General features: G+C 44.5%; 1 protein-coding gene across 5 annotated transcripts in view; it reads left to right on the forward strand.

Moving 5' to 3' along the window:
• RTEL1 (regulator of telomere elongation helicase 1) overlaps positions 1–13,673 on the forward strand; it is a 53,863-nt gene extending 40,190 nt beyond the window's left edge. For 2 of the 5 annotated variants that reach the window (XM_072879081.1, XM_072879084.1), the window contains 7 exons: positions 13–150; positions 716–832; positions 3,310–3,552; positions 5,169–5,345; positions 5,922–6,107; positions 6,627–6,730; positions 12,734–13,673. In XM_072879081.1, the coding sequence (XP_072735182.1) occupies positions 13–150; positions 716–832; positions 3,310–3,552; positions 5,169–5,345; positions 5,922–6,107; positions 6,627–6,730; positions 12,734–12,808 (1,040 nt within the window). In that variant the 3' untranslated portion in view covers positions 12,809–13,673. Of the gene's footprint in view, positions 1–12; positions 151–715; positions 833–945; positions 1,099–3,309; positions 3,553–5,168; positions 5,346–5,921; positions 6,108–6,626; positions 6,731–6,891; positions 7,952–12,733 lie in introns of those variants that run through there. The other 3 variants (XM_072879082.1, XM_072879083.1, XR_012045124.1) reach the window with 3 other exon arrangements.
• The last annotated feature ends 10,284 nt before the right edge of the window (positions 13,674–23,957 follow it).

Raw genomic sequence — 23,957 nt, forward strand, 5'->3', positions numbered from 1 at the left:
CCCTCATGAAAGAATTTTACCAGTTTGTTCGACCTCAACATAAAAAACAGTTTGACGAAGCATGTTGTAATCTGACTGGAGTGGGCTGTGGCTACAAACCTGAGCACAGCCTCCTGCGGGAAGAGAGAGAGATACTGGCCAAGAAACTAGGTGAGGAACTTGATTCAGCCCTGTGCTGGCAGTTGTATCGTTTGATGGACAATGTCCAATCATAGAGCAAGACATGTCTAATATGTAGAAATGTAAGGGTGGAAAGCAATTTAGTTTGATCAATATTGAGCTAAGTCACTGCTCTGCATGATCCTCTTGCCTGTCTTCCCATAAGCACATGCAGATGCCTGAGCATTAGTTACTGCTTAGTTAGTAATGATGCCATTTTATTTCAAAAGGGGATTGTACAGATCTATTTAAATCTTGAATCTAGTCTGTGGATTTAAAAACTTTGTGTGTACTCCTCTGTCTTCTTTTCTACCCACATAGTGCCACCAGAACAGTGTATAGAGGGTAATCATGTCCTCACAGAGCTTGTGAAATCTCTGAAACTCTGGAACAATAAAGTCCTAAAAAAAGCAGGGTGTTAGCTCATCCCCTCTTATCAGAGAAATATATCTACATCTTCAAGTGTTTTCAGCATAGAAGGACATACTTTAAAATGCACTATTCTATGTTCCTTCTTCCCTAAGTTCACTGTTAATGGACTGGTTTCATTTAACAGAAGAAAAACAGAGTCAGCAGAAAACAGCATTCTCAAAGGACTCGTGCACTCCGCTAAACCCTGGGCTCCACTTGAACCGGGGAGGATTCCACTTGACAACAGGACTGAATAGCGCAGGTACACTTCATGTTAAATAAAAACATAGTCCGAAGGTAATACATGTTACGTTTCATTTCGTCACTGACCATAGATTCTCCTGGTGGGAACCAATGTTTTTTGTGTTCACCTAGCACAGTGGCTCACTATCTGTAGGTAGGAGCGATGGTAATTCAGAATTTTCAGCAAAGATTGTACAAAACGGAACACAAAAGCCAATAAATTAAATCAAGGTGGATATGAAAGAAACTAGCTAAAGCCAGAAGTTTGCACTGGAGTCTGACCTGGTACGTGTCCGTGAGGGAAAGGGTGAGTTGAGCACAAGACTGCTGGGCTTCTGTTTGTCCAGGGTTCATGAAAGAGAGCCATTTCAGGAACGTAATTTTAGGTTAAGTCAATATGAATCCAGATATGAAGAAGAAAAGAGTTCCTGTTCTGTTATTGGTAATGTGGACAGTTTGTTTTTTCTGTATAAACAGAGACTAGCAAATGTATTCTCACAATTGCACGTCATCTCTGTATGCATCCCTCCAATCTAATACTGTCCAGTATTTATCTTTGAAATCAAAAGGTCATTTATGATTTGACTACAGATCTTCCTGAGAACCGCTGTGAATTTTTTGTATTTCTCTCAAGGAAATGAGTAGGATAGTTGGAAGCTTAGAAGTCTTTCTTTAGAGGGTAAAGAATAGTCAAAGGCCAATCCTTTCTTTTCAAATGAATAAATAAATACAAAGCTGATGTTTCCTGGAAGGCTTTAAAAGCTTTTCATGTACGAAGCCATGTTGTTTCTTTTGATTTGTTTTCCTGTTTTTTATTGTAAGAACATTTGAACAAAACAGAATCTTCGGTAATTATTTTGTCCAGAGGTCCATGAGATCGATTTTCACAGAAACTTGTTTCCACTAATTGAGAAAATTAATACAATTAAACAGCAATAAATGCATGTATTATTTCTGTTATACTCCTTAAGTAGAGTATGCTCCTGTGAAAGTGTCAGAAAGCTGTGTGATATGCAATAAAAGATTATAAAAGTCACACCCATGTTTTTCCTCTTTCAGGAAATGGAACCAAGCCCATCTTTTAAAACTTCATTATCTTCTTTAACTTCTTTAAAAGTTCTTTAGTGGAGAATAAAGATCTAAATATCAAAAGATGTGGCTGGTTAATTTAGATCAGTTTCTTATCATATACTTAATCAATATTTGCATGCCTGTAATATGCAAAACAGAACTTTTTCCTCTAAAACTTATCAGAAATCAAAGGCTGACATTTTGACCGGAAGTCCACTTGGAATTTAGCAGGATGTTCATAGCTGCTCCTACCTTCTGTTGTACTCCTCCCTTGCTCTTGCACCATCTTGTGTGTTATTTCAGCTTAGTTATTCTTTTTTGACATTATGTTTTCCTGTTGGGAAACACGCACACACGCGCGTGCCTTTTCTCCTTTTGTCAATAAGGGGTGAGAAATCTATTCTTCAAAATTGCTCTCAACAGTTTACTTGCCCATGTGTCAGGCCAGCATAGTTGGTTAACCCATCTGTTTAAAACGCTTCTACTCCTTCAGTGTGGCACAAAACCTGATTTATTGCTGACCTCCATGCACAGTGTCTTCTGTGTCACCTTTTTCTCATTCCCCAGTGACCCTCTGACACATTGCTCCATTTAAAAGGTCAAAATAACTCCAGAAGATGCTAAAAGTGATCCCCAGAATTTATTTGCTCAGTTGCCATTTCCGGGAGCAGGTCTTGGCTCTGCCCACGGCCATGCCAGAGGGAGGTGCGTGGCTGTGCAGGCAGTGTTGGCTTTACCACTTTGAAGTAGCCCAGGAACACCCTTCTGAATGAAAAGAGAAGTCAATACAAAGGAGTGACCTCTTGTCCTGGTTTCAGGACAAGATAGAGTTAATTTTCTTTATAGTGGCTGGTATGGGGCTATGTTTTGGATTTGTGCTGAAAACAGTGTTGATAATACAGAGATGTTTTAGTTGTTGCTGCACTGGTCAAGGACTTTTCAGCTTCCCAGGCTCTGCCAGGTGCAGAAGAAGCTGGGAGGGGGCACAGCCAGGATAGTTGATCCAAACTGACCAAAGGGCTATTCCATACCACATGGTGTCATGCTCAGCGTATAAAGCTGGGGAAGAAGAAGGAAGGGGGGGACATTTGGAGTGATGGCGTTTGTCTTCCAAGTAACCACTACACGTGATGGAGCCCTGCTTTCCTGGAGATGGCTGAACACCTGCCTGCCCATGGGAAGTAGTGAAGGAATTCCTTGCTTTGCTTTGCTTGCATGCGTGGCTTTTGCTTTACCTATTAAACTGTCTTTATCTCAACCCTCGAGTTTTCTTACTCTTGCTCTTCTGATTCTCTCCCCCATCCCACTGGGGGGGAGTGAGTGAGTGGCTGCATGGTGCTTAGTTGCCAGCTGGGGCTAAACCACGACACCTCTCTGTCTCTGTTCTTCCCCAAGCCCTGCTCACATGTGTTCTTTGTCTCTCAGGGCAGAATGCCAGTCGAGCTCCAAGGAAAGACACTGAAAAAGCTTCAAGCTCTAGGAGAGATCACCACCAGGTCCTCAGGACTACCTATCTCCACGACGTGAAAAGGGCTTTGAACAAAAGCTCTTACAGCCGTTTCTATGAAGCTTTGTTAGCTTACAAGAAGACAGATAACTATGATGCGATGATATCGGTGATAGCAGCCCTCACCACTGAGAGGCCAGAAGACTTTCATCTCCTACAAAGTATGGTTTGTTTTTGTTTAAATCACTTTTTTATTTAGTTGAAAAGAAGATGTAGGTGCTGTGATTTCATGTGAGCAATAACCTGTCACTGGTCATTAGTGTGCAGATTCTCCACTTTTAGGAAAAACTTTTAGCATTGCTAAACTTCACCTCTCCCATATTTTGGTTTAGTAAACCAGATAAATGGAGCAGCAGGAAAGATGTGTTAAATGAATGTCAGTCAGAGAGCAAAAAATGTCAAGGTTATAAAATATTATCTCTGTTTGTTCAGTTAGAGATTGTCCATTAAAAGCTTTCGATAAGACCTCAGTAATTCTAGTCCTAACCTTCAGTCAAACTAACTTCAAGTCAAATTATTTCATTGCCTTTTTTTTCTCCTCAATTACTACAAGTGATTGTTCTTTAGAAAAGACAGTGCTGGCTGGCTCAATTTTGTTCTCATGACCATTGATTGCTATACTGGTGCTAAGCTCTTAGATCACTTCCAGGTTTTGGGATAAACAGTCACACTTTTGATTCGCTATTCTTCCACAGAGCTTTACCTGGGAATAGTTATGGAACTATGTCATGATTTAGTATCCTTATCATTCATAATAATCTTTTAGAAATTTCAAGCTGATATTTATTTTCTCAGAAGGGGGTTGTTTGGAGTTTTTTCCTTTCATGGGTTTAATGATGAAAGGATTTAGGAAGCTACAAGTTTTCAAAATTTGAAATTGAGCTTTATTGTTCAAAAAAAAGAATAAAGGAAAAAAAAAAAAGGAAGAAGAAAAGGGGTTATATGCTGGTCTTGATTGCCTTGATGGAGACATCTTGTCTTGTGCTATGTAACACCTCAGTTCCACCTTCTCCCATGTTTTGGTGTGAACTCCTCTGCAGGAAATGATGCATACAGTGTATGCTGGGAAATGCTGATGTAGTTTCATTTGTTGTCTTTAGGAAATAACAATTAGTATTCCATTGACCTTGACCAGATGTCACAGTCTCCAAATTTATAGAAAATAATGGGTTTTTTTGTGGTGCATTAACTTGTGAGATTAGTCTTGACACAGTGAAGGGTGGGAGGGAAATGAACTGTGTGGCACTGTGACTCATAATCTCTCCCTGAGCATTCTTTCTTGCAGAGAGTCAGTATCTTTACTAAGCAAATGTTTTGACCTCAGAGGACTTTATGGTGGAATTTTCTGAGCTTGGCAGTAAGTCGTAATTGGGATTTTTTTAGAATTTCTGTATATAGGTTGTGAATCTTTGTCAATGAAACAGTAACAAGAGATTTCCTTTTTGAGAAAGTCTTTTCAGGTATTCTGTACATACCTGATTTCCCTAGATCAGTTGTCAGGCAAAGGGCTGGATCAGGTATTTTATGCTTATATGGAAGAATTTCGAGGTAAGTTGAGATTATTTTCAATACTAAATACTCATCTGTCTTCTGGCAAGGAAAACCCCATAACTATAAAATCAACAAAAGCCAACCTGTTCCGCCAACCTGAAGATACCCTGAGGAATATGGCTGATCTTGTTCAGCTTCCAAAGAATTTCTCCCCTCCAAAGCAAGGAGTCTTCCTTGGTCAGGCATTTATTTTCCTATTCATTTGACTGTATTTTCTTTTGGACAGGATTTTACATGTTTGTGCGCCCTCATCACAAAGAGCAGTTCAAACAGATGTGTAAAGATTTGACTGGAATGGTCTGTGGCGAGGGAGAGAAGCAATTGCAACAGCAGCTGCAAGGTGAAGGGAGCCCTCCGAGTTTGGAGAGCTGGTGCACTAAAGGAGGAAACAGCCACGTACAAGGTTGGGAATGAACATTTGTCTGAAGTTTAGAATCACCTTTATTATTATGATGGATAGCGTCCAACAGCCTTAGCTGTGGGCTTGGGCCGCCCTGCCCTAGGTGTGTAAAGGAAGATCAAAGCAATTACCATGTCCGAATTGAGTTCAAAAAAAGTGTAAGATAGACGGCAACGTGAAATGGGGCAGTGCAAGGAAACACAAATAAAATTATAGTACCATCTTTAAACTGTTAGGTGGGTTAGGCGTGAAGGGAAACTTTTTGCACCTAAGTGGGGTGGGGGCAGGAGTGGATCAAGATTGACTGTGTCCAGGAAGAATTTGCCACAGAACTATTTCAATATAAAGAGTCCCTTTCAGTAATAACGTGTGTTAGTATCAGAAACTTTTGTTAACCAAGGAGTATGGCATCAAAAAATAGTTAATTCAAATTGTTTTGTTGTTCTTATACAATGAGAACTTACTGAACTTACTGCTAATTGTGTTTTGCAGAGTCTGTGCATTGGGTTCTACATTATACCATTTTGTATGCTGGTTTGTTTTGTTTGTTCATTTTTTATTTTTTTTTTTTATAACCAGATGCAGCCTCTTCTAAGGGTGAGGTGCCGGAGAAAATTCAGAGAAAGATTTCCTCCTTCTGCTTTAACCAGAAAAGCAAACTTGAATTGCCAATGACCAAAGTATCAAAAGAAACCAGTAACGTAAGAGCACCCACAGGCTCTGGAGCTGTGCCTGTCTTTCCCCTAGAAATGGAGCCAGAGTGTGGTAAGTATAGGTGAGGTTTTGGATGCAATTCTGTAATACTTGAGAATAAAGATAAGTTTTATAGAAATGAGACCTGTGATGCTGATCAATTAAATAATGACTGGTTCATGCCGATATTTGCTCAGGTGCAGTATTGATTAGCACGGTTTGCTAAGTAGAATTTGTACTTTCTGCTACTTGCATATGTTCTCTCAAAGTACTTAATTGCCTTTATCACAATGATGTAATAGTTTCCTGAGAACTTATGGATTTTTCTTGACAACTTCCTTGTAAAGCAAGGATGTAACCTCAGTTTCTAAATGTGGATCTGAAACACCAAGAGACTGAGGTCATGTGTAACAGGTCATGTAACAGAGCCAGGTATTGCACTATTAAGGTAGTTCATAAAGCTCATGGTCATTGTTTTCTGGAGTGCACTGGAAAGGTATATGCATGAGAATTTCACGGGTGATTACTGGAATGTAGTCATTTCCTCCCTCTCTTTCTCTCTCCCCCTCTCTCCCTCTCTCTCTGTTCTAGGAAGATTCCAGTGCTCTAGCTGCAAATCTGAGGATGATGTGCCTTTTAAATGTCCATTATGTGACTTCACTTGCTGCAAAACATGCTGGGAGCAGTTCTTAAAGGTTATCTCGTTTACTGGTTTCAGTTTTTCCTGAAACTGCTGGTGAATTTTGTGCTTTTCAGGAGAACCATGTGGACAGTCCCAGAAACAGAATTTCTCTGTTTACAGAGAGAACACCTAAACTCTGGTGAAAGATTTACCACTTGTTTTATTACTTTGCAGGTTCTGCGATGTGATTGAAGGCAGACCTCTGCCTTATGCTGTCTTTTTTTACACCTTTGCAGCTCCTTCTGAGCTTCCTCCAAATGTTTTCCCATCTAGAGCTATACAGGCAACAAGCTGTGGAGTCAACTTGAAAAGAAAACTTTTCTTCTACATCTGAACCTTTATTTTAATTCTTTTTTCTTGCTTAGTTTCATAATTTTCCCCATCTAAAAACCTACTCTAAAGCACTACCATGAGATGAGGCAAATTCATGCTCAAATATCTCCTGTGTTCTCCTGTCCTTTGGTTTTCCTGGCTGAGTAAATTGGTGGTTTAAATTCTTTAGGTAAGAGGATGTAACTGATCCCACAGTGCCTGTGTTTGGTAGCATCTTACCCAACACTTGATTCGGCAGCCAGGTATTAATAAACTGTGACCCTGGGCATGGAAGTCTAAGATAAGAGTTGAGTGGTTTCTAAACATCCATAGGTGATAAGGGAGGCTACTAATCAATGGAGCTCAGGAACCTACCTGAAAACAGTACAGAAGGAAAATAAATTTCTTCAACCTGTGAATCTATAAGCAAGTACAAAATAATCAGTCATTCCAAGTTCCAGAGGAAGGTCTTTTTCTTGGGAAGAAGACACTTAATTATGTCAGCTAAGTGTAGAAAATAAACAGTATACTAACGTTCAAATAAAATGGTGGATCGATGGGCTTGGGGCCAATTGTATGAGGTTCAACAAGGCTCAGTGCCAGGTCCTGCACTCGGGTCACAACAACCCCATGCAACGCTACAGGCTTGGGGAAGAGCGGCTGGAAAGCTGCCCAGCAGAGAAGGACCTGGGGGTATTGGTCGACAGCCGCCTGAATATGAGCTGGCAGTGTGCCCAGGTGGCCAAGAAGGCCAACAGCATCCTGGCTAGTATCAGGAATAGCGTGGCCAGCAGGACTAGGGCAGTGATCATCCCCTGTACTCAGCACTGGTAAGGCCACACCTCGAATGCTGTGTTCAGTTCTGGGCCCCTCACTCCAAGAGGGACATTGAGGGGCTGGAGCATGTCCAGAGAAGGGCAACGGAGCTGGGGAAGGGTCTGGAGCACAAGGCTGATGGGGAGCGGCTGAGGGACCTGGGGTTGTTCAGCCTGGAGAAAAGGAGGCTGAGGGGAGACCTCATCGCTCTCTACAACTGCCTGACAGGAGGGTGTAGAGAGGTGGGGTTGGTCTCTTCTCCCAGGTAACAAGTGATAGGACGAGAGGAAATGGCCTCAAGTTGTGCCAGGGGAGGTTTAGACTGGATATTAGGAAATTTTACTTCACTGAAAGGGTTATTAAGCTCTGGACCAGGCTGCCCAGGGAAGTGGTTGAGTCGCCATCCCTGGAGGTATTTAAAAGATGTTTGGATGAGGTGCTTAGGGACACGGTGTAGTGGTGGGCTTGGTAGTGTTAGGTTTACGGTTGGACTCGATGATCTTAAAGATCTTTTCCAACTATACAATTCTGTGAAAATATAACAACCAAGACAGACTTGGTCCAAGAGGAATATAGAATAATGTCCAGACTGATGTTCTCAGACATATTAGCTCATAGAGGGAATTCAGAATAGCTGTTCAACTAAATTTCATCCTCAGTCTGCTATGCCATATTAAAAATGTTAAAATCCCAAAGTATTGGATTATAAGGAATATATGTAAGAAAGTACAAGAAAGCCAAAGGAAGGCATCTCATGTTTGCTGCAGATTGGGCAGTCAGACCAATTGCCTTGAACAGGCATTACCACTGCCTACTCAATTGTTCCTTTTATGCCAAAGTATAATGGGGATCAACATCTGACAGTCAGCATAGTCCATTTCAGAAAAGACTCTAACCAAGCCATGACAAGAATTTTACTAGCATGTGTTCATAATCTCTGCTGCTTGAGACTTGAGTTGATTAAGGAACAGAATAAGCTCCCTGGAGAGTTTGGTTTTTTTGATTAGGCAAACATTTTTTATCCCACTGTGATGTTATGTTATCTCGGACCATAAATTTTATCTTATAAATGTGTGGGGAAAAACTTTTGCCAGTAAGATATAATTTGTAATTGCTTCATCAGCTTAAGAATGCACAAAATTAGAACTGTTGTATATTGAGCAATTGAACTGCCCTGTTCTGTGGGTTTTGTCTTGAAATTGGTCATTCTGAGGTCTGGTTTTCTCCTTAATCCCCAAGTTAATAAGCATTTTCATAGTTCACAGATAAATCACAGAATTTGCTCAGCCTCAATTTTTTTTAATCACTCATTTTTCCGATTGCACATCTCTCTGACTGGGGATTAAAATAGTTTGGTCTACTAGATTAGACTGTATTTCAGATTTAAGTACTTACATGCATCCAGAGGAGGGCAACAAAGCTGGTGGAAGGGCTGGAAGGAATGTCCTGTGAGGAGCAGCTGAGGACTTTGGGTTTGTCTAGTTTGGAGAAAGGAGGCTGAGGGGTGACCTCATTGCTCTCCGCAGCTTCCCGAGGAGGGGATGTGGAGAGAGGTGCTGAGCTCTTCTCCCTGGTATCCCGTGATAATACCCAGTCTGGGAGCAGTTCAAAGCTGTGTCAGGGGAGGTTCAGACTAGATATTAGGAAACATTTCTATACTGAGAAGGTGGTCAAACACTGGAACAGGCTTCCTAGAGATGGGGCTGTGGCCCCAATGCCCTTAATAATATGCCTTAACTTTTTGGTCAGCCCTGAAGTGGTCAAGCAGTTGGACTAGATGATTATTGTAGGTCCTTTCCAACTGGAAGTATTCTTTCTGTTCTATTCAGATACCCAATACAAAGCCATGTTTGAGGAAATGAGTCATTCCCCACGGGTCATTTGTTATTAATGACTTCCATATTTGCCACTCACTTGAATAATAACGCTAGTTTCACTGTAATTTCATCCCACATTGAAATTAGTTGATAGCAAGGGAAAGAAAATATCTGTGTGTTTCTTAGCAAGGTGAGTCAGAGCTTTGCTTTGTGGTAGCATACCACAGCCCTGTGAGGTGAACGCAGTCTTATAATTTGTAAAGATCAGGAAAGACAGCTATAGCTTGACGCAAATAATCAGAACATAATGGCAGATACACTGTGTCAGGGTAAAGGTCCATCCAGCCTGGCGTTCTGTCTCTGACAGTGGCCAAAAAAGGATGGCTAGGAAAGGATAAAAGAACATGGCAAGCATGAGTGATGATTCTTGCAGGTAACCGCTCAGCCTCGAAGCTGTTCGCAGCACAAGAACTCCCTGAGCTGAAGGTTGCTTCTGTATATTAAGAAACCTCAGATGCATTTCCATCGCATCACCCAATTCCCTTTGAACACAAATGAACTTGTCCATCCATGTCGTACGGCAAGCGCTTCCACAGCTTAGCCAAACGTTATGTGAAGAACCATCTCATTTTTTTGTTGTCACTTTGAACCTGCTTCTTGCTAGTTCAGTTTAATGCCCCGCTTGTTTAAAAAGGACAAACAAAATATTCTTCCAGTTCTCAAGAAAACACATCATGGATATCCTGTCCTTTGTAAGTGCACCTTTGGGGTCTTTACATACACCAGCATGATCCATTTGCCTCTTCCATAGACAGCGTACATCAAAGTCCTTATTTCTAAGAATGTTTTTCTTTTTCTTGCTCTGAACAACAAACTTGGGTGTGGAGGATGTAAGGTCTCACCAGCTGAGACCTTTTGTTCTACTGTTCAAGCACCCCTCAAGGCTCAGTGTGACTGACATTCTATCGTCTTTGTTATGGAGAACATGAAACTCTCCTCACCTTTTCTTAATTACAGCATACCTTTCTGGTGATGAATGGTTCTCGGTATACAGTAGCGTTAGCTTGGTTATGATACAATTCAAGTGTAGCTTGGTTAATGAAAAGTCAAATAGCTTGTAGTTTGGGATATTACTTGAGGACTGATGGAGAGAGACACTTCTCCCAGTAATGAGGCAAAACTGTTCTCTGCTAGTCACACAGATGAGAAGGAAGAACAGCTTGCTTGAGAGCAGAGGATTGCAAACAGGAAGAATATTATTCCATGTTTCTCTGAAACCTGTCCCAGAGGAACCATCTCCTAACACCCATCCTCTCCTACCCATGCATTGGTTGGTTGCACAGACAATTGACTCCATTCGTAGAGGTACCCTTACCAGAAGGAAATGAGCAACCATGCTTGTTGTGTCTGAGCTCTGAACTCTCATCAGATGGCATTGGGCTTTGTCACCCCTGACTGGGCTGGATTTGAAAACTCATCTTTTTTTCTTTGCCAACAAGTTACTCACTATGTTTCTTCAGCTCAAAAGCACTTTGCATATTGTCCTATGAGGAAGTGACTAACAGCCTGTCCTTCAAAACGCAATGACTTGGCTTTTTGCAAATTGTGATGTCTTTTCCAATTGTTATTTTACTGAAATAGGTTAGTGGTGGGGAGAGAGGCAGCGAATAATTTTGGAATGTTTTGGAAGCTTTTGGAGGAGCAGCCAGAACTGCCTGCAGCTGGAGGAGTATTAGAGGGGTTAGTGCTGGGGTGTGTGGGTGATTTTCAATGCGTTAGGGGAAATCTTGCAGAGGCTCTGCCAGTATAGGCTGCTTTGGGGTTGTTTTCTGGACAGAGGCCTATTGCCGCTTTTCAGTGTTTAAATGCACCGTTTATTCAGGCTCTTTTTGCAGGTATTTCAGAGAGACTGAGCTATTCTCATTTGGACTATCTGTAATATGGGCAAATAATGTACGATTTCACAATTCTATATGACACTTAAAATTTTCAGAGCTCTTTTGACAAATCACTGTCTAAGGTGGGTTTTCCTCTCCCCCTCCATTTATGGTATTTCAATCAATGCTTCTAGAATCAAAATACTAGTGCCCGAACCTACTTTGCAGTCTACATCTTTTGTTACATGGATTAACTGTAACATGGATTTGTAACACAGATTATGGATTTTGGATCCTTGGATTACGGATCCAAATTTGCATCCTCGGATTTTGGATCCTTGGATTATGGATCCATGGATTATGGATCCTTTTGTAACATGGATTATGGATTAACTTCCATGCTGTAGGGAGGCCTGCACGGTGCCACTGATGCCTATGGAGCTGGCAATTTTCTCACAAAGATTAATTTTTTAAAAAATTTTTTACTATCTCGCTTTTTAAATAAGCAGAGCATTTTAGTTTTACTAGTAATTTGCAAGATGTAAAAAGAACAGTTGGGATTCAGCTGCAGGTCAAATGGCTAAAGACCAGACTTTAAAGATTAGGGAAGAACCAAACTGAAACCTGAGTGAAGAAATGGTTGCCTCACGTACCCAGTCTTCTGCTGTTACCGAGAAAGGTGTGTGGTGGTATGAAGAAATCAATGTACTTGGTTCTCCCACAACACTCTGCCATGACCACATGTATCACCCATGTCCTGGTATACCCAGGAGGTCAATTCCTTCTCCTCTGTGCAAGAGGAAGCAGGAGTTCAGGGAACTCATCAGCCATTTCATGGGATTTTACTAATAACGAGTACATCTATACTTCCCAACAGCTCTTGCAGGCTCTGTATTTCCTCATTCCTGTATTTTAGTCTTCCAGCTATGTCACAGCTGTGATTGAGACAACTGCTGTCAAGGTTGTTGCTACTTCACTGGGATGCTTTCTTTTTTCCTACTTTTATTACTAGCAGTTAAATAACTGACTGCACGATAACACTACATGTAAAAATAGTAGATACAGTATCTTGGGGACTGTCAAATGACTAGCATGGCTTATAGTTCATATTGGACAATAACAAACTTAATAGAGAAATGTAATATATTATCTATATGTATGTAATACATGTATTTTGTTCACTTATTTATATAGATGAGGAAGAAGTGCCCAGAGTGCCACAGTGATGTGAAGAAGCAGCGATTAATCCAAGTTTTCTTCTGGTCATAATCTCACTGACAGAAAGGACAAGTACTTTGTATCGGCAGAAAGAAACCACTGCATGCTGGCTCTCAACCTGCACGGACGCAGGATGAAGGTTCATTTAAATATTTTTGATCCTTGGCTCTGGATTACATGCTGTGCACCAGCACGTATCATTTCTTCCTACAAAGGTGATCAAGTCTGAAAAGTGTCTCTCCTTCACCACTGGCAGGGTACAAAGCAGAATATTGTCCTCTGTTGGAACAAAGAAGGTTAATTTCTTATTTATATTAGCCTGTAAATTCTACTGTGGCCACTCTTAGGCCGAAATTTTATATCTTGGAGGTGGCTGCCATTCATGGGCCCTTCAGGTGATACCAGAGCCTGGAAAAACCCTAGCAATAGCACTACAGTGGAACTGAGCTGGCTAAATGAGGCCAGACTACCCATCCTTACTTCACTGGTGTTCCTGGAAGAAGTGATTCACATTCCCAGTTTGGTGTTTGGCAGCAGCTGTCTGTGATAGCAGAAGGTACTGAAAGGATGACTTTTTAAAAACAAATTCCAGTGGCTGGACAGTAAACAGAAACACTCCCTTGCATCTGCTGTGCACTCTGAAGCCCGATTCCTTCCATCGTCCTGGGATTTTTGGAAACGTGCTTCTAAGGAGGCTTTATTTTCTGCTCAGTACTGATATTTCCATTCTGCCTGTGTTATCTGATGTTTACTTTCCAAGAAGAAAAAAAGACTAATTGATTTAAAACTTTAAAATAAATCAAGTTAGATGGGTTAAAAAAAAATTCCTTAGTACTTCCACTCTCTGTGAGTAGTGGATATAAGTGGTTAACCTGAAAAATTGTATCAATTTTAAAGCTTCTGTAGCTGCTGTAAATTAAACTATAATAAAACCATTTTGGTCTTAATTGGGTTTTGTTTGTTGGTCTGGGGTTTGTTTTGTTTTGTTTTAAATTTTGCCAGATATAAAACCATTGGGTATTGAGGTATTGAGTCCCAATGGCCCTGTTAGGAATAAGTGGAGAGGTTTATACTGTGGGATTTTTGACACTTGAATATTTTTGTTTGACATAAATGAGCAAAGGGTTGTATTCTCACTTGCTAATTAGTTTTGGGGTCCCTGTGATGACAGAGACACTTCATATAGCATATGTTTTCAGAATTTTCTGGGAGAATATATTTTTTAATAATTTTAGGGGTGGTTTTTTTAATCTCAGCCTGTAGGTGGATTTCATACCGATGGAATTTTGGAAAGTTTTATGTTAATAATTGATAACTCGAAATTGAAAGGTGAGCTGCATTTTAACAAAAATGTCGAAGGTTCTTATTTCCCCCAGTTATAGAATTCAAAACCAGTGTCACTTCAAATCTCATAGTTGCTGGGGTATTGGTCCTCACTGACAAAATTTCTTTTTTCAGATTGGAATCCACTTTACATGGAACCAAGCTAGTAGCGTGTGTGACACCGTGCCTCTCATGCATTAAAATGTCGAATAACATGCGTGTATTCAAGCTGGGGTTCACTGCGACCAGGCTATCTGAAGAATAAGAAAAGTGGTGTTCTTAAATGGCAGTGAAACGGGGACTTTCCATACTTCGTTAACTAATAATTAGAAATAACAAAGATTTAGACAGGAATGAAGATAGTTTGGGGCTAGCATATGTTCTGACATGTTTAAATCTGTGAATGAATTTTACCTTCTATCTATTCACGTATCCAGTGCACTACTGATAGTGGCTTGGATTCTGAAAACAAGAATAAATAATGCAGAGAAAGCCCTAGGTATTTGAAATGTAAGTGGGAAAAATTACAGAAAAATGTATGTATGTATATATGTGTTGTAAAAATGAACAGAAAAAGACTTGGAGCGATGGTGTCAAGAAGGCAGTAGCATTAAACTCTTGTCCTTCAAAAGGACTCTGAGTTTGGTAGCATGGTGACCATGTTGTGTTTAATGATGGAAAAGCTACATTTGGCTGGACTGAAATCATGCCAGAAACATGGAAGACAGCCTTGTTTCCTGAAAACAAAGCAAGTCCATACCTGAAAAGTACTTGATTTTAGTTGTTGGTCAAGGGGTGTTTTTTGTTGAGGTTACACTTTCACAAGTTGTGCCCTGAGTGTTCTTTATCATCATTCAATCTCTTTTGCTTTTGTAACAAGTATAGCCATAACTATTGCATTACGGAAGTTCAAAAAAGAAAAAAAAAAAAAATTATGCTCTCGGGCAGGGGGAAAGCGGATCAGGCCAATGCCGATGCTTTGCAGTCAGCAGCTTTGGGTAAATCTGAATTCTCCGCGTGGGGCAAGGCTCGCAGCTGCTTCTGAGCAGGTCCCTGCGACTTTTCGGACGCTCGTTTTGAATTCTCTGTGCGTTCTCTCGGCCTGGGCAAGCAGTGGAAGGGGAAGTCTATGAGCTGAGTGAAGGCTGGGAGCAGTGAACAGTAAAATGTTCTTTAGTGGTAAGATAGTTCAGTGCCTTGTCTACTCTGTGGAGACCTCTCCCTGGGGAGAATTGCAGCTTACTGCTTATGCCACTGGAGGGAAACCCCAGCACGGGACATGAGCTTTGAACATCTTCAGAGAGCGGGTGAAATGATGGCTTTGTTTAGGTTTGCCTGATAGAAATTATCTGCTACGGACCGCAAAAATGCTGTAAGATCCAGCAAGACTAAATGAAATACTTAAAAGGTATGTGTGATTTGCTGGAACAAACTATTACTTTTTTTTTTCTTTTTTCCCCTCAACTAGAATAGTTTTCTAGCTGTACTTTTTCCTTGCTGCTGGAGTTGTTTTATTTCTGGCGACTGTTCCTACTTGGGAATGCTCCGTTGTTAGTGAGAGGGGGCAGAGGCACTATTAAAAATATCTCGGTGCCTTCGAGACTCACGCGTTCCTTCTTTTACTCTTCAGCGGTTAGATCATCTTGCTGAAGAGATTTACTGTTATGTGTCTTCACTAGCTGAACCCGCCGTGACGAGCTCTGAAACACTCCACTGTCCCCATCAGTGAATCTGCTCTTTGCAGATGGAATCAATTTGGAATCGGTCTGGTTTGGTTGCTGCTTTCTGGTGTAGTGGGGATCGCACCGCAGCGGGTCTGGAAGGCTGGTTCCCCGCTGTGTCTCGGGCAGGACAGAGGGATGCTAACGTGTACTGGTGACGGGAGAGCATCCAGGCTGCAGGAGCTTGTCTTCGTCTGCGGCTTATCTGCTCATCACTTCGTTTTAGTTTTAATAACAAAGAGAATTTAATGTTTCTGTCATTCCTGACCTATCTTGGAGAGGTTTGCTGAAAAGTTATGCCCATCAATTAAAAGAAAAAAAAAAAAAAGGGGCAAGCTGCGGTAACCCTGACCAGCAATGAGCAAATAGACTTTTACATGGTATTGTCCTTCACCAGGTTTTACTGTAAACCCAAAGGAACTCCTCTTGTGGAAGAACACAATTCTGAACTTGAGGGTAGGCCTCAAGGTCTCTACCCTTGGAGATCACTTGGCGTCACTCAATAGCAACCCCATTACCTGTTAGGGGAGTGTTTATGCTGGGGCTTCCAGGGCCTCCTTCCCTGCTTTCTGGCAGATGCCCAGCAGCGGTTATCTGACCTCTGATCAGACCTCCAGCCCTTCTCATTCCCAGCTCTCCAACCTCTGCCCAGTAGCTGAGCACTCTGACTGCGTGTTCCCCATGGCAGGTTGCTCAAGAATCGCTTCTCACAAAGAACTGTGCACGTGCATTTCCACTCCCCATCTTCCAAAGAAAAGTTCAGAGCCCTGTGTGTCACTGCATCTGTCATGACTTCAGTGTGGTCCTGCTGAATGTGTTTAGAGTGCTGCTTCCTCCCACCCCTGCCCCAACGAGAAAGCTACTTCCGATGAAACCTTGAAGAAGAGGGTCTCCAGGAACCAGCTGTCAGGATGTGCTGCAGATAGCGATCTCTTGCCATCGTGAAACTGGTTGAATTTACAAGAAGGAGAGACAGAGATAGTATGTTATTTATGAAGACTAGAAAGTGAAAACAAGAATTGTTTCAGAAAAAATCGACGTTGCTGTAAGTGGTAAGAGGAACTGATCCAAACTATTTATGTGCTCAGGGAGACGGAAACCTATCATGGACACTCCTTGCTGATTTTGGGAAGCAAATGACACATGAGTTACAGATCATGAAGGAAGTAGATATTAATCTCTTTTTATTGCCCCTGCCTTGCAGTGCTATGACTATACCTGGAATATTATGTCCAATTTTAGTGGTGTGTCATTGAAAAAACTTTTCGCCCTGTTTTTCACAAATAAAGCTGAAAGGACTCGGGGAAAGAGACCAAAAATAACAAAGCAACTGTTTTATCAGGAATGAGATGAACTATGTCTTTGCTTGGAGAAGTGGCTACTAACGAAGAGTAAGGAATTCCTTTGCTTTTCAGATTTTTCTCTGAATATTAGTAAGAAACCTGATTTGGCAAGAGTAGTTTTGAAAAGCAGTGCTGCCGGACGCTCTGAAGCTCTCCAAGTGTGAAATGATGCCCTGTGTGGGAAGTGAAATCAGAGCCATGAGAATATGATGCTGAAGTCCTTTTCTAAGCTGGCTCTTCAGGTCAGAAAGTCAGTAGTGAGTTAAGTAAAAGGTAGAGGTAGCCTGGGGAAGCCCTTTCTGTCCCATTGATGTGGTATTTCACTTTCTAAATATTAATCCAACAATTTTTTGTCATTGTTAAATTCAGAACAAACTTAATGGACTGTACGACATTGCGGTATGGTGAGGAGCTGTGTGCTTAGAGGTCCCTGGCATATTGCATCCATCCCAGCAGCTATCGTGAGTAGGACACAGGGGCTGCCATGAGGTGCCAGCCAGGATGTGCCACCTACGTTCGCTTCGTCCCATCTTGTGAGTTCCTCCTGCTTACACCTGCTAACGGATGGTGTTCTTAGCAGGCAGCACGGGAAGGGGTGTTAATGTGGTTTGGTGGTCTTTCCATCGAAGCAGAATACTGAGGGAGACAGGGAAGACATGAAGCCGTGCAGATTACTTTTGAGTAATCCTTTTACAAACATCACAGTATGACTGTTCATCACTTCAACCGACTCACAAGTTTGCAAGAGGCTAGATGACCTGATTTCTGTTGCAGCTTCTTGGAAGTCTAGATGTGTCAGCAAGAAGGCCGATAACAGGCTCAAGAACCATGTTAAATCCACGGTAACAAAACAGATCAGCTTTCTGCCTACCAGAAAAGGAAATGCACTCCTTTGCGCTACGGCTGGTCGAAATCCCAGGCTGTCCTCGGACGGGTGTCTCAGACAACAGAGGTCTTGTTTAAACTCCCCAGCTGGGAAAGCTGCAGCGCAGGGCTTCGTGCTTGATTCAAACTAGTGGTGAGTTTCACCCAAAATAAATATCCTCAAGAGGATGTGTCTCAGTCCCAGAGGAAGTCCCAGGGGAGTGCTGGGAGACTGATTGATACATTTAATTACTGAGATGATGCATACTGACAAAGCAAAGCCCCAGTAGTCCTTGACTCAGGGCTTATGTCAAAAGGTGTTACAAATCATCAGGATCACTTTGGGGACCTACAAGTGACCGAGAGAAACCAGCAGTAGAATTAAAATCCATTTGAGAGTGGCCTGTGAACATCAGCCCATCACCTGCTCTGTGTAGAGTGCAAATAAAGGCGGCCCAGGCCGTGCCCTCCCCTTATTCAACAGCGCTCTCGGACCAACACATTGACCCCCTTTGGTTCCAGCTAGAGTCAGAGTTTTTTCTTTTACCGTGATGGGTAGAAACTGATCTTACTGGAAGGAGCTTTGGATTCCTTCTGACCATGGGGGTTGACTTCTCCTTCTGGGTAGCAGAAAACTGGGTTTGATTTTCTCAGTTTGTAAATTGTGTGTTTAGCTCTTGTAGGTTTGATCTTTAACACCGTTAGAGTAAAGTCCAAAAGATTCACCGTCCGCAGGTCCGGTGGCTGACGGCTGGAGGTGGGAGACTCATTCTGGTGTTGCAGAAAGCAAATGCTCAAATGCTAATTCTCTGGAATGATCTGCAAAATGACTTGGCTGCTGGCTTCTGAGGAGAAAAACCTCCACGTCCTCTCACCTCCTCACTATGGCTCCTTTACGTTTCCAGAGAGTTTGCATTTGCTTTTTGAGCACGTGATCTGGTTTTGACTGTTCACGAATGCCTGTTCAGAGAGTCTCCTTGAGAATGAGATGCTGCCTCCTCCTTGGGGGTTGCTGGAGGATGAGGGGAGGCTGTTGGGGACGAGCTCTCCATTCCCCCTTCCCCGACCACAAGGGCCCGTGTACCGGCTCTAGGCACAGCACGCGTCACTCTTCAGGACACCGAGATAGTGCCTGGGTATAAACAAGGTGTTCGTGCCTGGGCTGTATACGTGGGATAATATTAACGTAATAGATGGAGGGAACTCTACGTGGAGGGAACAAGTGTGAAAATAATATCTGGGAACGCTGAGTGTTGAGAGATGAGGGCATAAGGAGCCCAGTCCTTGCAAAGGAGAAAGATACTGCTCCATAGGATTGCAGTTCAGACCCACAGCTCCGTCATATGTGCAACACCTCTACAAAATGTAAAGAACGCCACTCATTCCCAACACAAAACAGAGTCCCAAATTTTCCAGAGTAAATTTTTCTGCAGTTCTATATTTGGTGTTTGATACTTGTAACTGCTCGGTGGCCTGAGCTACCCGATAGAGCAGAGGACATATATGGGAATGGGAGATGCTTGAGAAAAATACAATTTGTGACAGCTGCCGGAGAAGACCATTTAGAGGTTGTATTAAAACAGTCTGTATTCCTTCTGGACAGCTGTATTCCCTGGTGGAATTCCTTTCTTGCAGCTCAAACAATGGTGGGAAAATTGTTCAGGTCTTCACAGCAGACAGCAAGGCCTGGCCCGAGAGCAGCGAGGCTATAAACAGCATTTCCACAGAAAATTACTTGTGGGAGGGTATTTTAGACTCTCTTCAGTGTCTCCAAATGGCGATGTTTGAGAAGTTGTGCATATTAAGTGTGTTTATGGACTGACTACTGGTTTCAGTCTGGTCTCTTATGTGCTTTTGTTCTGAGCAAGCAAGGCTTTGCTGGCTGGTGGTTGTTATCCCTGTTTTATCTTGAGAGATGGTACAGGTGGTGGTGCTCTACTGGTACAAGACCCAGTTGCTAACTGGGTTTTTTCCTAGTAGCAAGGCTGCTGTTCAACATGCCAAGCCGGGGATGGCAGAGCCCTGCCAGAGGTAAGGGGGTGGCTGGGGGTCCCAGGAGCCGCGGACTGTGCCGGTAGGGGAGGCCACGAGGAGTTTGTGACCCAGGAACCGGTGAGGTTTGTGTGACGGGCAGGGGCAGCAGCCCAGGGTGCGGATGACAGCACGCTCTCTTGCCTTCTCACAGATGAAGATGGCAAACCATGACATTAACAGGGGCGTAGTACAAAAAACATCGGATTTCCCACCTGCCTGCTCTGTGCGTTAGGATGTGATTTGTGTGTAGGTGTGTGTTCTTCTCTTCCTTGATTGGAAAGTTTAAAAACAAGAAAAAAGCGAAACTTTTTTCTCAGCTAGCTATTGGGAATCGGTTGCAGCTTTCCCCTTCTTCTCTGCCTTGTGGCACCGTTCGTGATAGGGGAGACGGTGTCTGGGAGGAAATGGAAAGGCAGGTTTTCAGGTATAGAGTATGCTGTGCTCTTCATGGGCTCGGCAAGGAGCTCTCCTGCTTTTACACCAAAAAGCAGGTAAATTCTGTGCTTTTTCTTCTTTTTCTGTACTTTTTCAATTCCTGTGCTGGGGGTACGGGGGCACCAGAGCAGGTAGAGCTGGAGTGGAGGGACAGCGAGCTCTCCAGCGTGTGCCTGCCTTTGTAGCACATAAAGCACTTTGCAGAGCTGCCCTTGGATTTTCTTGCCTTTGGAGGGAATCCGGTGAGATGGGGCAGAAGGACAAAGTACACGAGTCTGATGTATTTAAGCAGGGGCAGCGCAGAGCGAGCAGGCACCGGTAACTGCAATCCCCCGCGGCTCTGCCAAGCGCTGTTCCTGTAGGGCTGAGTTCAGTTTCCACTGAAATCCTTGGGGTCCAAGACTTACAGCAAAGTGTCACCTGTGAGATATTTGAATGCTGACCTCCTCAGCTGCTGGATGTTGTTATCCCACAAAAGGTAACTTTAAGTGTTTTAGTTTTAGAGTTGGAGGTAGAATGTCCCCCTCAGTGCTCCTGAAAGGAGAAAGTGGAAGCCCTGAGCCGGCTTCAAGCATGCATTGCCTAACCACTGAAACTCTGGGCTGTTTGAGCAGGGTTCGTGCCCTGACGGCGTGCGGGAGGCAGGACGGGGGTCTCACACCGGAGCCCCCGGGCAGAGCAGGGGGCCGCTCGCCTTCTCAGCCACAGCAGCCCCACAGCCCCGGTTTCGCCGCTTGAGCGATGGCAGATCTGGGCTGCGTTTGGGGGCAAACCATGCCCCCAACAGCGAGAAACAACCCCTGTTACTGGAAAGTTATTTCGCATTTACAGCCAGGGAACAGAGCGTTCGCAGGGGAATTTCCCTGCCTTTCCCCAGCCAAAAACCGATCCTCAACGTACCAGCGCACAACGTGCGGCTCCGCAAATCCCACCTGCCTCCTCGCAGGTAAATACACCCGCCGGCACCGAGGCACAGAGCAGAGGGAGGGCAAGCAGCGCTCAGGCGCGGGCGAGCGCCGGGCTGGGGGGCCGGCCGGGCGAGCGGAGCCGGTGCCCGCCGCCCCGGGAGCCGGGGAGGCGCTGAGGGGGCCGGGCGGGCCGCGATGCCGTGGGCCGCTTGCGCAAGAGGGGTCTTTCCCACGGGCCGGGCTATAAAGGTGCTGCCGGCCGAGGGGAGAGGCGCGGCGCGGCGCGGTGAGGGCCGGGGGTGCGGGGCGGGGAGCGGAGCCGCTCCCGGGGAGGAGCCGCTCCCGGGGAACGGGATGGGATGGGGAGGGGAGGGATGGGATGGGATGGGATGGGGAGGGAGGCCTCGGCTGCTCCTGCTGCTGCTCCTGCTGCGCCACCTCGCCCGCTTCTGCTCCCCCCTTGGCTGCAGCCGCTGCTGCGGGTCCCGCCGGCCCGGGCTGGGGGGGACTTTCCTCCTCCCGGTGCTTCTGCCCGTCGGGGCGATGCGGGCGTCAGGAGCGCGGCTGCAGCCTTCCACCGGCAAACTGGTTTTTCGCCGCGCTGTAAGACTCTGCTTCTGTCCCTGGGCTGGGGAGAGCCGGTTTGAGGGAAGGACGGTTTGAAAAGCAGAGGAGAAAACTCAGCCAAAAGGGTCTTTACCTGTCTCTCTCTCTTTCTGCTCTAAGCTAGATAACTGGAACCCTCTCTGTCTCCCCAGGTTTCTGATCACGGTGCTCAGAAGGCCTCGGCGCTATGCTATCCTGCCACGTGCCGAATTTGAGGCATCCGTCTAAGGTAACGTACCATCTGCTCTTAAGTTTGGGCACGCGTGCTTTGAAAAGGAAAGGGAGGATAAACGAGACTCTGGGATTCTCCAGTCCTACACCAAGTATCTGGGTTTCCCAAAAAGTTTATTGTTCCTATAAAGCACCCTTGTATTTGCTCGTTTGGAAAACTTCCCTTCTGCTTCTTGATCTGCAAACGGTGGGGAACTGACTGGGGTGAAAAGAGCAGGAGGATGTGCTGGAGCTGCTTTTAGTACTGAGAGAGGGAATCGGGGTTGTGAAGGCACCACAAACTGGGTTTGAGAAGCATCGTGTGGGAAGGATGCTTTGTCACCTGGGATGGCAAGCGGAGGGCGATGGGGAGGCACGTGGGGGGCAGCGGCTGGTCCCCGGTACCACTGTTGCTTTGCTGCTGGGGCTGGGGAGAGCATGAGGTGGGAGAATAATTTCTTGCATCTACAATGGTAACGAATTCTGTAACGCAGCAGCCGTGTTTGCTGCTTCTGCCTCTGCGAGAGGACAAGCTAAGGGCTCTTTGCTCCCTCTGTGCTGTAGTGGATGTTTGCCCCTCTCCTCCTTTTCCTGGCTGAGCTCGGCTCCGGCACCCGACCCACTTACCAATGGAAAGATGCTGTGACGAACGAGAAGCTCACCTGCCAGCAGTGTCCACCAGGGACCTTCGTGGCACGGCACTGCACCAGGGACAGACAGACGGTGTGCGAACCCTGCCCCGATTTGCACTACACGCAGTACTGGAACTACCTGGAGAAGTGCCGGTACTGTAACATCATCTGCGAGGAGAAGCAGGTGGAGGTGCAGCAGTGCAATTCCACTCACAACCGCGTCTGTCAGTGCCAGGAGGGCTACTACTCAGAGATAGAGTTCTGCATCAAGCACTCCGAGTGTCCGCCGGGCTTCGGTGTAGAGAAACTGGGTACGTACCCTAGCCAGGCGGCTGCGGCAGCGGTGTGTGTGCTTGCGAGGCTCTTGTCATCCCAAAATCTCTGCTGGAGCTAAAAATCAAGGAGAAAGCGGCCGATGATTGCCCGTAGCTTGACTTTACTCCCTTTTTGCTCACCAGCACAGTGCTGTCCTTGCTGGTGTGTGAAACTGCTCCTCGCCTCTTCCCCAAGGAGCGAGTTGTTTGGGTTTTTTTCCCCTGCTTTCACTTCACTTGAAAGGTTTTCAAAGTGAAAGCACCACGCTTAGATGCAATCCTGGTTGCTTGCTTCACCTGCTGCAGCAGGCAGAGCTGGGCTGTGATTCACCCATCCCCGAGCAGCAGCTCGCGCTACCAGGGCTCTCGGCAGGTGGAAAGGTCTGAGCCGCTCCTGCTCCTCTGTTGGCTCCCTTCTCCTTGCAGGCAGGTAGCCAGGGCATGGGGAATGCTAATTATCTGGACTGCTAATGATGCAAGGGCAGGGCTGGTGAATGTGTGTAGCTCTGGGGCTAGGTTTTGTGGTTTTTATTGAGCAATTTGGAGAGGCTGTATTCAAAACATGAAATGGATGCATGGACAGGTTCCAAAAACCATGAGATCAGCCTTGTTTCGATTCATGTCTGGGGGAGATTCACGAGTCCGAGACTCCATCCCCTGGTGAGACGTAAGTCACGAGAGATTTTAGGGGGTTCACTTCTCCATTGTTTCCCCAGCACAAATTTGCCTGGTCCCTTAGTTTCCCCCATTTGTATGTGCACACACTTTCTAAAAATACAAGTTGCTTACGAGCTTACGAGTTTCCCTCTC

The sequence above is a fragment of the Ciconia boyciana genome, chromosome 14 (genome assembly GCF_034638445.1).
Source record: "Ciconia boyciana chromosome 14, ASM3463844v1, whole genome shotgun sequence".
Classification (NCBI taxonomy): domain Eukaryota; kingdom Metazoa; phylum Chordata; class Aves; order Ciconiiformes; family Ciconiidae; genus Ciconia; species Ciconia boyciana.